The following is a 13,082-nucleotide window of genomic DNA, read 5'->3' as shown; positions in this document are numbered from 1 at the left end:
GAATGCTCACTTACAAGTTGAATCCTGGTTTCACAAAGTAAGCACAGTTAAAATAAAGGTTTTGTATTATGCCAGATCTGAGGCTACACGACAGTCAATACCCAGTGCAGACATGAATCTGGAACAGTACAAGCATTATCTACCTTGACGGGTCTGCATGTGCATGTATGTTCAAACAGCCAACCCCTCCCTCTCCTTATTTTAACTACACAACATCTGTTCCTCTGCAACTGAGAACAATGAAGTTTTCTGCCTCTTAAAATGAAAATCTCTAGCTTTTAGTAAATAACAAATCTACAGTGTCCTTGAAATCTACTGGAGTTTAAGTACAGCATTCAGTATCTAACGTAGCACACAACATTCACAAGTAATGTATTCAGAGATCAAGAGGCCCTTAACAAAATCACTATATACAAGCCTGCAGAAAGCTTTGAATGCAACACTCCTTGCTTAAGCAGCTACACAAGATAATAAACCCATCTCATTCATTTTATCTTCCCATAACACACCAGTCAAAACAACACTTAAATAAATACATCCCAACCAAGCTCGATACTGAACACCACAAAGTAAGTCGAAAATGCATCTGAAATTCACAGCTACTCAAAGTCCAGTCTGGCCACAATTAGTTTCAAGAGCTGAATGCCAACTACATGCTAGATCTAGAAGCAGGTATGTACAAACTAAATGTTTCTACAGCAAAGTGTGCAAATGCCGATCTCAGAAAACTTATTCTCAGTGTCTACCATGTTTAAGAAGTCTTCTTCAGCTGCTGAGCTGGAGTTGCTCCAGTCCCAGAGTGTCCCAGAGAGACATCTGGTACTAGATGCAGCCCCAGGAAAGACATATTTGTTATTAATGTGTGTTTTTCACAGATTTCAAATAAACCAAGTTTTGGTCTTGGAGGAAAAATGGAAATCGATTTCAACTCATTAAAGCAAAACCCTTCCAGTTAAAAGTTCTTCAAGTTCATCCAACCTACACTTGAGAACAGGAAAGCCTCAGAGCTGTGAGAAAGGCCCTTTTTACACTCTCCTTTTAATCCATGTTCACCACGGTGTCCTCCAAGCAATTCTGCATTACAATCGAATTCAACCTTCTTTTTAATCCAGGTGTTTTTTCCCCCTCATTCTGCACTAAAATTGAGTTCAACCTTCTTTTTATTCCGCCCCCCCCCCCAATTCTGCATTACATTACCCTTCAGTGGTCAGCCTGGTTTCAGCGTGCTGTTGCCCCAGGTTATCTGGATACTGTTTTGCCGTGGACTTAAACTGCCTCGACTCAAACACTGAGAAAACCTGGAGTGGTAAGCAAATGCAGAAAGACCCAAAATGGAGGAGGATCTGAACTCACCCTGCTCCCCCTTTCTAGCCTCACTCTTCTCCTCCAGCACCACAGGAGAGATCTGGCTCTTCTTCCCTGGCTACACTGATTTCTGCCTTTAAAGAATTTCCTCTGGACAGGTGCGATGGACCATCAAGGGTTAATGCCTAAAAAAAATTGAGAACCTTTGAGTGACAGATTGTTCTTTTTTTAAAAAAAAACCCTGCCCTCAAAGGGTAGAATTTTATTTGTTTTTTCATAACAGACAAACCGAACATACACACATAACACAAACGGGGGTATCAAATGCTTATGTTTCCAATAATTGCCTCTTAGATATTCTCTATATAATACAATATCACGTATCATTATTTTCTATGAGCTCACATTTTTGTAACTTAAAACCAACATGTGTACCTGCTATCTCAATGTTCTAACCTATACTTTGCTCTAGGGATTACATTTTTAGGTTACAATCATTTGCACTATTATACCAATTATAGAAGCGCCTCCATGTGTTCTGGAATGTATAGTTTGTGGATCCTCTTATCAACAAAGTCAATTTATCCCTTTCCACTGTTTCCATCAGTTTTTGTATACTTGCTTTTTTGGTACATCTTGTACCTTCCAGTATTTGGCATATAGCATTCTTGCTGCTGTAGTAAAGTAGATAATTAAATATCTGTTGCTTTTTTCAAAGTCTTTAGGTAGTATACGCAGAAGCATTACTTCGGGCGTAATTGAAATTGTACATCCCAATATCTTCTGCATTATTGCATGAATCCATCTCCAGTATCTCTTAGTTACATCACAATGCCACCACATATGATAAAAGGATCCTGTACTAGATAAACACTTCCAACATTTGTTAGAACACTTACTATTCCCTTTAGCTATTCTATCAGGTGTTATATACCATCTGTAAAACATCTTTAAATGCAATAACTTTCGTTATCTTAATGTTTTCTTTCCATATTTGTTCCCATTGTTCTAATTCAATATTATGGCTTACACTCTGTGCCCATAGGATCATATTTGGTTTAACAGTCTCATCATACATCATATCATTAAGTAAAAAGGACAAAAAGAGTTCACCGAGGTAAAAAAAAAATCCATGTCTGTTAAGTCTTCATAAAAGCCTAATTTTTTTATCTTTATTGTTCCTGGATTCCAGTTGCATTTTGCGCCACCATGATAGATCTTCTGGTATATTCATTAAGTTTTTGTTGTCCAGAATATCCTGGTATCTTATTAATTCTTCCCCCTCATGTATATTCGGTAAAGTAAAAGCCTCAAGCGGTGCAATAAGTCTAGAGTTTTTGTTATAAAATCTTTTCAAGATAAAATCCCAAACTTTCAAAAGTGCTGCTCATAGCCAATGTTGCTTAAAATATTTCTGTGTTAAAGCTTTTTCATACCACAGGAAAGCATGCCACCCTAGTAGTAGATCATGTACTTCAAGTTCCAGTGTTCTCTTATCCTCTAGCATAATCCATTCTTTTATTCAGACGAGCGCTGCTGATCTGTGGTATAATAACCAATTTGGAAGGCCTAAGCCTCCTCTTTCTTTAATATCTTGTAAAGCCTTCAGTCTTATTCTTGGTCGCTTTCCCTGCTATATAAATTTTGAAATCATTTGATCCAACTCCTTAAAAAGCTTTTGATTCTAAAGTATGGGAATTGTTTGAAATAAAAATATCCACCTAGGCAAAATGATCATTTTAATTAGTGCAATTCTTCCCATAAAAGATATATGTAGATTTTTCCATTTTTCCAAATCCAACTTCATTGTTTTTAAAAGCTCTTTGTAATTATTTTCATAAAGAGTACTACACTTATTAGTCAAGTTTATTCCCAAGTATTTTATTTTATCAGTTATTTGAAAGCCCGTGATTTCTTGTAGATGTGTTTTCCGTTTTTGGTCCATATTTTTAGTTAAAATTTTAGTCTTTTCCCAATTTATTTTCAGACCTGCTACCAGTCCGTACTCTTGATTTTCTCCTTTAACGTAACAGCCGAAGAGTCAGGATTCTCAAGTATAAATACTAAATCATCTGAAAAAGCCAACAGTTTAAATTCTTCTTTTTTGATTTTAAGTCCTTTAATCTTAGTTTCTCCTCTAATTTCATCATTCAAAATCTCTAATGCAAACAACAGTGGTGAGAGAGGGCAGCCCTGTCTTGTTCCTTTTTGTATTTCAATTTTTTTTGTTATTTTTCCATTGACCATTACTGCTGCGTTTTGCTTTGTATATATTGCTTGTATCATTGTTATAAAGTTTTCTCCAGCCTCTGCTTCTCTCAATGCCTCAAAGATAAAAGTCCAGTTGACATTATCAAACGCCTTCTCTGCATCAAAAAAAATTAAAGCCAACTGCTTTTGATGGTGCAGTTCGTAGTACTCCAGGATATCAATGACGCATCTCAAGTTATTTCTCATTTGTCTTTTAGGCAAAAATCCAGCTTGGTCTTTATGTATCGTTTTGGCCAACACTTTTTTGAATCTCTCTGCAATAATAGATTCAAAAATTTTATAGTCCACATTCAATAATGAAATCGGTCTATAGTTCTTTATCTCCTTCTCATCAGAGTTTTGTTTGTGGATCAGCGAGATAATTGCTTCTTTCCATGTATCTGGGATTTTCCCGCCCATTAATACATTGTTGCAGATATCTTTCAAGATTGAAGTTAATTGTTCCTCAAAAACAAGGTAAAATTCTATCGGTAATCCATCCGGTCCAGGAACTTTACCTCTATTCTATCTTTTGAGTGCCTCTACAACTTCCATCATCGATATTCTTTGGTTTAATATCTCCTTGTATTCTTTTGAGAATTGTTTAGGTTGGTGTATTTCCAAATACTTCCTTATCTAGTGACAGATTGTTCTAAGGGAATTCCGTTGAGAGAATCAGTTAAGGAATTACACTTGGGAACTGACAGTTGAAGAAGAGACAGTTAAGCACTAACTGTGGACTGGGAAGGAGGCTAAAAGAGTGTGTGGATCCAGGAGGACCCTCATTCAAGCCAAAAACCAGAAATAGCTTCTAGTAAAGAGAAGTGATTCCTGCCCAGTTAAGAAGGGAAATAGTTTCTAGAAAAGATAAGTGATCCCTGGTCTGTGTATAAAGAAAGATTTTGGGAACTTGGTTGTATGTTAATGCCTTCTAAACTTTATGTGTCGGTAAAACTCAGAAACCTATGCTTGAGTATTTAAGCAGAAACTGAAAACAAAGCCTCCCTTTTCAGTTTTAAAACCTTGTTGAATAGCAGAAACACTTGTTGGCAACAAATTATCTGGAGTTTGTGTGAATACAAAGTTACCTCAGTTTTATTGTCTGTTCACCTCATACACCTGATTCCACCCGACCTTTTCTCCTTTAAGTTAAATATAACACTTTGGTTATTTTGAACTTTCAAAAGCCTCTCATGTGCCATTTCAAAATCAGAATATAAGAAGGTGATTTTGTCTCTTCCCTCAGTTCCCTGGGCTGGGCCAGCATTGCATTACACACACACACTAAAGTGACTGGGTTGGACAGTCATGTTGTTGTTGTTCAGTCGAGTCCAACTTTTTGCAACCCCATGGACCACATCATACCAGGCTGTCCTGTCTTCTGCCATCCTCTGGAGTTTGCTCAATAGGACAATCATAGACAAACAAATAAGAAGAAACAGATAAAGGGGCTGTTCAGCAAGAAAGAAGTCAGATTCGGTGTGCAATCAAGGGAAGAGGGCAAAATTGCCATAACAGATCAGGCCCAGGCTCCTTTAAAGTCCCATGAAAGGGGACATGGTCTACTGAGAGTATACAGTCAACAGATCCAACTAAGAGCTCAACCCAACTCTGGAATATGTGAATGCCTGTTATGTTTTATTTATCAGAGAATGGTATCATTCCTCTAAACCCTGTATTTTAGGAGATACTGTACGCACAGTGTATTGCAAGACAACTTTTATTACCTTTTTAATCGCCTTTTGTTCACCTGTAAATATTCAGTAATAAAACTTATTTTTTAAAAAAGAAAAGAAAGGGGACATGGTCCTTCTCAGAGTGAATAACAGAAATGGTTAGGTTCCCTGCACAGGCCATCCCTTCCTGTCCCTCTCCCCATCTTGCTACCTTAGAGGGCTTCTCCTGTGACCTATGCAGGTCTGAGAGAGGTGGGGGTTCTGCCAGCATTATCTGTGGGACTGTCTGAGAGTGTGGCCTAGTAACAGAGCCTTGCCTCCTCTCTAGGCTGCATGGTGAGTGTGGACAGCCCAATGAGCCTCCCATCCACAGCTTCCTGTGTTGTGGCCCACCTGGCGCTGCCTTGCCTGCTCTTGGGCAGGGCATCCCCTGAATGCTTGCCATAGTTGCAGCAGGGCCAGCACCACCTGCTTGGGAGCCTCTACAGGTCCATGTAAGTTCAGGGGTGGGGCTTCTGCTCCAGAACAGTTAGATAATTCATGCACTCATAATGGTACGTGGGTATGAAGCAATCCTGATGCAGAAAGGGAATCCTTCATTCAGAAGAGGAGCTGGTCCATTCTAGATTGACTTCTATGAATTGTATTATTGTGATATTTATTCAACATCATGGGGAAAGGGGTGAATTGTTTGTTCCATCCCATGTTTAATCACTTGATTTCCTTTGCCATAACTCTGTTCACTTAACTAGAACCAACAGAACAGACCTATATTGTGGAATTCTCTCCCTCTCATGCTATAGCATTAGAAAACAGGGATGCGTCAGCTTTGAATTATGATGCAGACACAAAGGGGTTGAGGCTCAAGGCTACTGAGTCATTTGCTGTAAAATATGAGTCTTAAAAGAACAGCATTACAAGAGCTGTGATCCAAAAGAAGACCTTGCTCACACATGCACTCCCAGCACTTCCTTCTGAAAGTTATCCACCTAACCTACAAAACCTTTTTTCAAGATTCAAGAAATGGTTTGGAAAAAAGGCTTTGAGATTTGCAGGAAGAGCCATTGGTTAACTAGGAAATCTGTAGAAAAACACTGGCAACAGTTTCCTTTTGAACTGTTTTCATGCCAAATTGTAAAAAGGTCATTTGAGCCTTGGGGTAAGTGGTTTGGGGATTCCATGAGAGATACCTTCTGGAAAGAAAACTGCAAAAAGCCAAGGATGATCTGAACATCCAGACACATGCTGCTATTTCCTTTTCTTTTTTATACTCACAGAATAAAGACTTCTTTTCTTCCTAGTTCATCCCCAGACACAACCCTAATCCCAAACACAGGTTTCTCCACAAACCAGTTTCGTAAATATATATTTAGATTCTGGTGGGTAGCCATGTTGGTCAGAAGCAGCAGAACAAAGTTTGAATCCAGTGGCACTTTTAAGACCAACAATGTTTTATTGCTGAATACCTTGAATGAAACTTTGAAGGTATATATATTCCTTTAATAAAACTTTGTTGGTCTTAAAGGTGCCACTGGAGTCAAACTTTGTTCAACTTCAAATATGTATTTATTTAGAATATTTCTATGCTGCATCTTCAGAGTCCTGCTCAAGACAGCTTACAATAAAAAGCACAGTATAAAAACCCAAGCTATTAAAAACACAAGGTCCGTAAATATCTACTTGCCACCTTCAGTGCATTCCCATATATAGTCCCAGGTTCCTGGGACTTTCCCACGCCCCACACATTACTGGCTCTCAGGCCTTTCCTGGTATCATCTCTAACCTTCCTATTGTATGCCTGCCCTTCACCTTTTTGCACGTACAACTTCTCAATCTCCTTCAGTGACCACGCCTGTATCATATACAGATTGCGTCTCTTGAAGCATCATACACTTTGTATTTAGGGGAAAATTAAATTCCCAAATCTGGCTATTTTATCTATCTAGTCCAGAATCATGAATATATTTGAACCAACAGAGATGTTTTGTATATATATGGAAACTACAAGAAAAGTGGAAGAATACAGTCTGAGGTATAGCTATTGCATTTAGAAGCCGTTTTCCTTGAATGTGTGGTTTAGAAATCTGTACAGCCCACTACTATACTGAGGCTGGTATCAAGAATGTTTGAGGTTGGGCCAGCTTGGAAGCAAATGATCCAAGTATAAATTCTGCCAAGGACACCCTGTATACAGTACAGGTGCAATGTGCACAGGGTTTATGTTTTGGAAAAGAGAACAGTACTGCTCCACAAGTCTCAAAACAAAGATGGGATCTGGAAAACAGTTCTATTTACTTTCCCAGTACTTTGATCAGTTTTCTAAGCTGATTCAGAAAGCTGTGTCAGAGAACACAGTTGTGCAAGAAGTTGCTGAAGTCTGCTAAATATAATTTCCTAAACCGGTTTAAAACTGTTCCAAGGATTTTTCCATACCAGCTTAACAAATGCTGCTGTGATACAAAGGAGAAGACAAAGGCATTTCATATGAACATCTCTTAGCCTTTCATCTATTATTGGTGTGCAGGAGAAAACTTTTATTAATCTTGGCCAGAAAGCATGACTGCCATTTGTAAATCAATGTGCATTCCAGCAAATGTAGATTTTACGTACACATTATAGGCATCTAAAATGCAAATAAATATAGTATCACATGTGACAGCAAGGTTCAATTTATTCATCTGAAAAGGGAAAACTATGATGGCAGTTGTTGTGGCTGTACAGGCAAGTATAACAAGAGGCTTAGGCTGACTATAGTACAGATCTCCACAACTTCTGTATATAAGTATACAGGCATCTAAACAGAAGAGTGGATGGACATTTTTAGACAAGTATAATGTGTTAGCCAGATTTAAAAGCAATGTTGGGTGTACAAAGAACAATGATCTGAGGAGGGTTCCACAAGAGCAGCATCATATTTAAAGTGGGCTGCCCCACTCTATGTGCACCTTAATACATCAACAGAACATGTGCCTGGGCCACAGACCCCTGGCATAGTAACGCTACATGAACACAGGTCACCTGATTTAAACACAACCACCCTGAGCCTGCCTTGGTAGGGAGGGTTATAAATCGAATAAAATAAATAAATAAATAAATCTGACACCAGTTGTACAAAATGCCACATGGGGCCTCAACAGCCAAAAAGATAAAGCAGTTGACATCCTTAAGAGATAAATGCATTTATTGTGCCACGAGCTTTTGTGGTTAACAGCACGCAACAGCACAACATTATCTTTTGCATGGACCTAACTCCCAAAATATCTTTGTGATGCCACCTCTCTCAATACGCACCTTTTCTATGAAACCTTTGGCCCAACTTCTACTGAAACTAAGCCCATGCTGATGCAGAAGGAATACATTCTTCCCCTATACATCCCCACCTCTGTGTCTGATGTCTCAAATTTTAGATTGTAAGCTCCTGGGGGCCAAAATATTCTTGTATTCTATAAATCACAATGCACATGGATAGTGACATATAAATAAGTTACAAAGAAGAAAGAGGCAGAGTTTTATAAATCACACACAGAGAGAGGTTCAAAATAATAAGCTGACAACTGAACACACACCAATTTCTAAAGCACTAAAGTCTGAGATCCTATGAAACTCACTGTCATGCCGGCATTATGGTGGTCATATAGACTTGTCATTTCTGAAAAGTTTACACAACTACATTTCCTGAGTCTCATGAGAATCTGTATGGCTGAAGTCATCTTGGAGGCATTTCCACCATTCATACACACTTCTAGAAAGGCATACAGCATTTGCTTTGGGTAGTCTCACACAGGTTGGGTCAGTCCCCACAGAAGTAACTCGGCCAAGTGTCTTTACCTTCCTGGCCCTAGGATAAAGGATCTTGGATACAATTGTGTTCAGGCCAAGGAGGTCTAGTGTGCCAGCACAAATCCTTTCGTGAATTCTGAACTGGCAAGGAAGTAATTGCTTGTGAACAGTAAAAGAACCCAGCAGAGTTTTAACCGCAAAGCACTTCCAGCGGCCTCCCCACCCCCCGGTTTTGTTTCTTTCACACACCTGTTACCTGTCTGGCCAGTGGGGGGAAAGGGAGGAGAAAGAAGCCTCATTTCCTGCACACCTGGGGGGGTGGGGGGGGCCCTTCAGGCCAGCCGCCTTGGCTGTCTTGCACTCTCTCACACACACTCCTCTCAGCTTCCCCCACCTTGACCCGCTTGCCCTGGATCTCCAGGCTCTTTACGGTGAAGTCCACGCCGATGGTGTTGCCCTGGCGCTCGGCGAAGGCCCCGGTCTTGAAACGCTGCACCAGGCACGTCTTGCCCACGCTGGCGTCGCCGATCAACACCAGCTTGAAGAGGAAATCATAGCGCTCCTCCGGGTCCGGCCCGGGGGGCGCTGGCGGGGGCCCGGGCATGGCGTGGCGGCGGCTGCTCCCTTCCAGGCCCCTCTCGCGCTCCACAGGGCCCGGCCCGGCCTAGCGCTGAGTCGGCAGCCCCCCTCCCTCCCGTCTGGGCCGCTGCAGCAGCGACCGCCTCAGCATCCTCCCCAGCAGCCCTGCCAGACCGGGTGACTGGGCATGCGTAATGGGAGCCCGAGTTCTTCCTCATGCATTCACCCGGGCAGCAGGGGCGGGCAAGGAAGGGGGGACGGCGCCTGCCCTGCCCTGCCCTGACCGGACCGACCCGACCGGCCAGCTGGCCTTCGCACGTTCAGGCAGGACCGCGACGGAGGCGGTCGTCATAACGATGGCAGCCTGCAGTCGCTCCACAGTCTTGACCTGTGTGGCAAAAAAAACCCTACTAGTGTGCCGCAGTGCTAAGTAAGGAGCACGCTTCTAGAAAGGCATACAGCATTTGCTTCTCATACGTTAGACGAGTAACTCTCACAACAGCCCTGTAAGGAAGGCCAGCCGTATTCTTCTTATTGTAAATGGGTGGAAGGAGGGTTGAGAGACGGTTGCTCTCCAAAGGCCAGGAGGTGGCGTGTTCATCGCTGAGGGGAGATTTGAACGAGGGGCCGGTTTGTGAGCGCGCGTGTGTAAACGTTCTGTGGTTTTTAAATCTTCTAGCCGCAAAGGCAGCTGGTTCTGGAAATCAAGCAGAAGTAACTGGTTCAATCACAGAGATCTTCCTCATTATTTCTGACCTAATACTGGAATTGGGGGAGGGGAAATCATATTAACCATAAAATCAGATTAACCATTCAAAGGAATATTTACATGCACACATAGGCTGCGGTCACACACACTAAATAATCCATTTTCAATCCACTTTCCAATTGGATTTTTACTGTGTGAACTGTTGTTTTTTTCCTGTGGGGATCATGTAGGCATGCTTTACTTTAGGGTGAATTATTGACACATTATTATGAAGGACTACATTTGCCCAGTGCAAAAAAAAAAAAAAGTCCAGTGAAGTTAGGGTTGCCAGGTCCCCCTCAGCCACTGGCGGGGGAAGAGGGCCCCAGTAAGGTTGCCAGATTCAGGTTGGGAAACTGGGAGATTTGGGGATGGAGCCTGGGGAGGACAGGGACCTTGGAGGAGTACAATGCCATAGAGTCCACCCTCCAAAGCATCCATTTTCTCCAGGGGAACTGGTCTCTGTGATCTGGAGATGAGCTGTAACTCCAGGGAAACCTCAGGTCCCAACTGGAAGGCTGGCATACCTAAGTGAAGTCATGTGATGACTCCCCCCAGTTCCAGAAAAGAAGCAATCCTTTCTATAACAGAAATGGTCTACTATAGAACCAGTGCAATGATTGGACCCCCTCACTTCTGCAGGAGTATATGCAGTTGTGGCCAGGTTTACATCGGGACCACACAGCATAGCATCCAGACAAGAATAAAAGAACATGAAAGACATTGCAGACTTGGCCAACCTGAAAAATCAGCAGTAGCTGAACATAGCCTAACTCAAACAGGACACAGTATCTTATTCCAAGACACTGAAATACTGGACAACACATCCAATTACCATGTCAGATTACACAGGGAAGCCATTGAAATTCATAAACATAAACACAATTTCAACAGGAAAGAGAGCTTAAAAATAAATAGGGCATGGTTTCCTGTCCTGAAAAAAACAAAATGCTCTACATCTTACAACAGCACTACAGATAAGATTAGAATTTCAACAGCCAATCCATATGCAAAAGAACCTCCTCAGGAAAGCTCCTTCATTACCATGTCACAGCCTGGGAAACTCCTACAAGATAATGACTCAGCCCTACCCCACCTTCCTGAGTAGATATAAATTACCTGCCTACCATTTTTCTTCTCACATTGACACAGATAGTACTTCATCTTTCTGTGTTATACCTCTGAGGATGCCAGTCACGTCTGCTGGCGAAACGTCAGGTACTACAATGCCAAGGCTTTTGAAGATGTACAGCCCAGAAAATCTACAACAACTAATGATTGGACTGTTGTCCACTGTTTTCACTCACCAGCATGAAGCAGGAACATCTGAAAGGAAGTTTGGCCAAGGAAAGCAACATGTTGAGTCTTGCATTACCTCCTGCTTTTCCCTTGCCTTGGGAAATAACTTTTACTCTTGTTAGTTTTCATTTAAATCTCTATCACTGGGAAACAGAACAAGATTTGGAGTATTTAAGAGACTGATGAACTAAACCAACAATTTTGTTAACACCTCCAAAGGTGAGATGGAGCTGTGCTTCACTAGTAGAGCACATTCTTTGCAAGCAGTAGGTGCCAGGTTCAGTCTGAACAGAGCATGAAGAATAGGAGCTGTTCCTTTTGCAGGATTCCTCATTGTGCAGAGAGAGAGAGACTGTATGTGCTTTGGCTATTATTCCCTTGGCTGAAAGCAGGGAGGTTAGGGGTGGAGACAGGCGGTGCAATCCTGCTTGCCCACCTTCCATATATTCACAGAACATGCAGATGCCACCTGAATAGGGGTTTACCTCTCCTCCAGTTTGTGGAGGACTGCACCCATCACTACCTAAGGGACCGCCTCTCCCCATACATTCCCCCAAGAGCACTGCGATCGGGGAATCTCCATCGCCTGGAGGTTCCAGGCCCCCGGGAAGTGAAGTAGACCCAATCCAGGGCTAGGGCGTTCTCGGTGGCGGCTCCCACCTGGTGGAATGAGCTCCCGGAGGAGATCCGGGCCCTGCGGGACCTAGTGCAGTTCTGCAGGGCCTGCAAGACGGAGCTCTTCCGCCAGGCCTTTGAGGGGGAGCCGCCACCGCCACTATTCCACCAATGATATTCCAACCATCTACCCCACATAATGGGGATAGATGTCGCCCAATAGAGCTGGGGAAACATTCTTCCTGGCGCTCCCGCTGTGAAGAACTTGGCCGCCAGTGTGGGACGTCGCCCATCTTGGATTTTATGTAAATTATCAAAGCACCAAATTTTATGTCAAGATATAGTGTTTTTATTATGCTGTTGTTTGTATGCATATTTTAACTTCGGCATGGCCGTTTGTTAGCCGCCCCGAGCTGTATATTGGATGGGGCGGGATATAAATCCCAAAAATAAATAAATAAATTTTAAAGAAATCCTACTTCCTAATGTGTGAATAGGAGCTGTTCTTATTTCACAATGCCCTGGATCCACTCACTAATTATATTTAGGATTGCCAATTCCAGTTTGGGAAGTTCCTGGAGACTGGAGGACAGTGTCTGGGAAGGGTGGAGTTTGGGGAGGGGAATGAGCTCATCAGGGATGTGAAGACATAAAGTCTGCCCACCAACTAGGGTTGCCAGGCCTGGGTTGGAAAATACCTGGAGACTTTGGGGGTGGATCCAGGAGAGGGCAGGGTTTGGGGAGGGGAGGGGCCTTCGCGTGGAAGAATGCCATAGAGCTCACCCTTCAAAGCAGCCATTTTCTCCAGGGGAGCAGATCTCTGTCAGCTG

The 13,082-nt window shown here is 42.3% G+C and overlaps 1 protein-coding gene across 1 annotated transcript in view; it reads right to left on the bottom strand.

Moving 5' to 3' along the window:
* RAB43 (RAB43, member RAS oncogene family) overlaps positions 1–9,680 on the bottom strand; it is a 19,740-nt gene extending 10,060 nt beyond the window's left edge. Inside the window, exon 1 of the mRNA XM_015407437.1 lies at positions 9,406–9,680. Within this exon, the coding sequence (XP_015262923.1) occupies positions 9,406–9,615 (210 nt within the window). The 5' untranslated portion in view covers positions 9,616–9,680. The remainder of the gene's footprint in view (positions 1–9,405) is intronic.
* Positions 9,681–13,082: the final 3,402 nt, after the last annotated feature.

This window comes from Gekko japonicus, unplaced genomic scaffold, assembly GCF_001447785.1.
Source record: "Gekko japonicus isolate JY-2015 unplaced genomic scaffold, Gekko_japonicus_V1.1 scaffold408, whole genome shotgun sequence".
Lineage (NCBI taxonomy): Eukaryota > Metazoa > Chordata > Lepidosauria > Squamata > Gekkonidae > Gekko > Gekko japonicus.
This window is presented reverse-complemented; position numbering and strand designations above follow the sequence as displayed.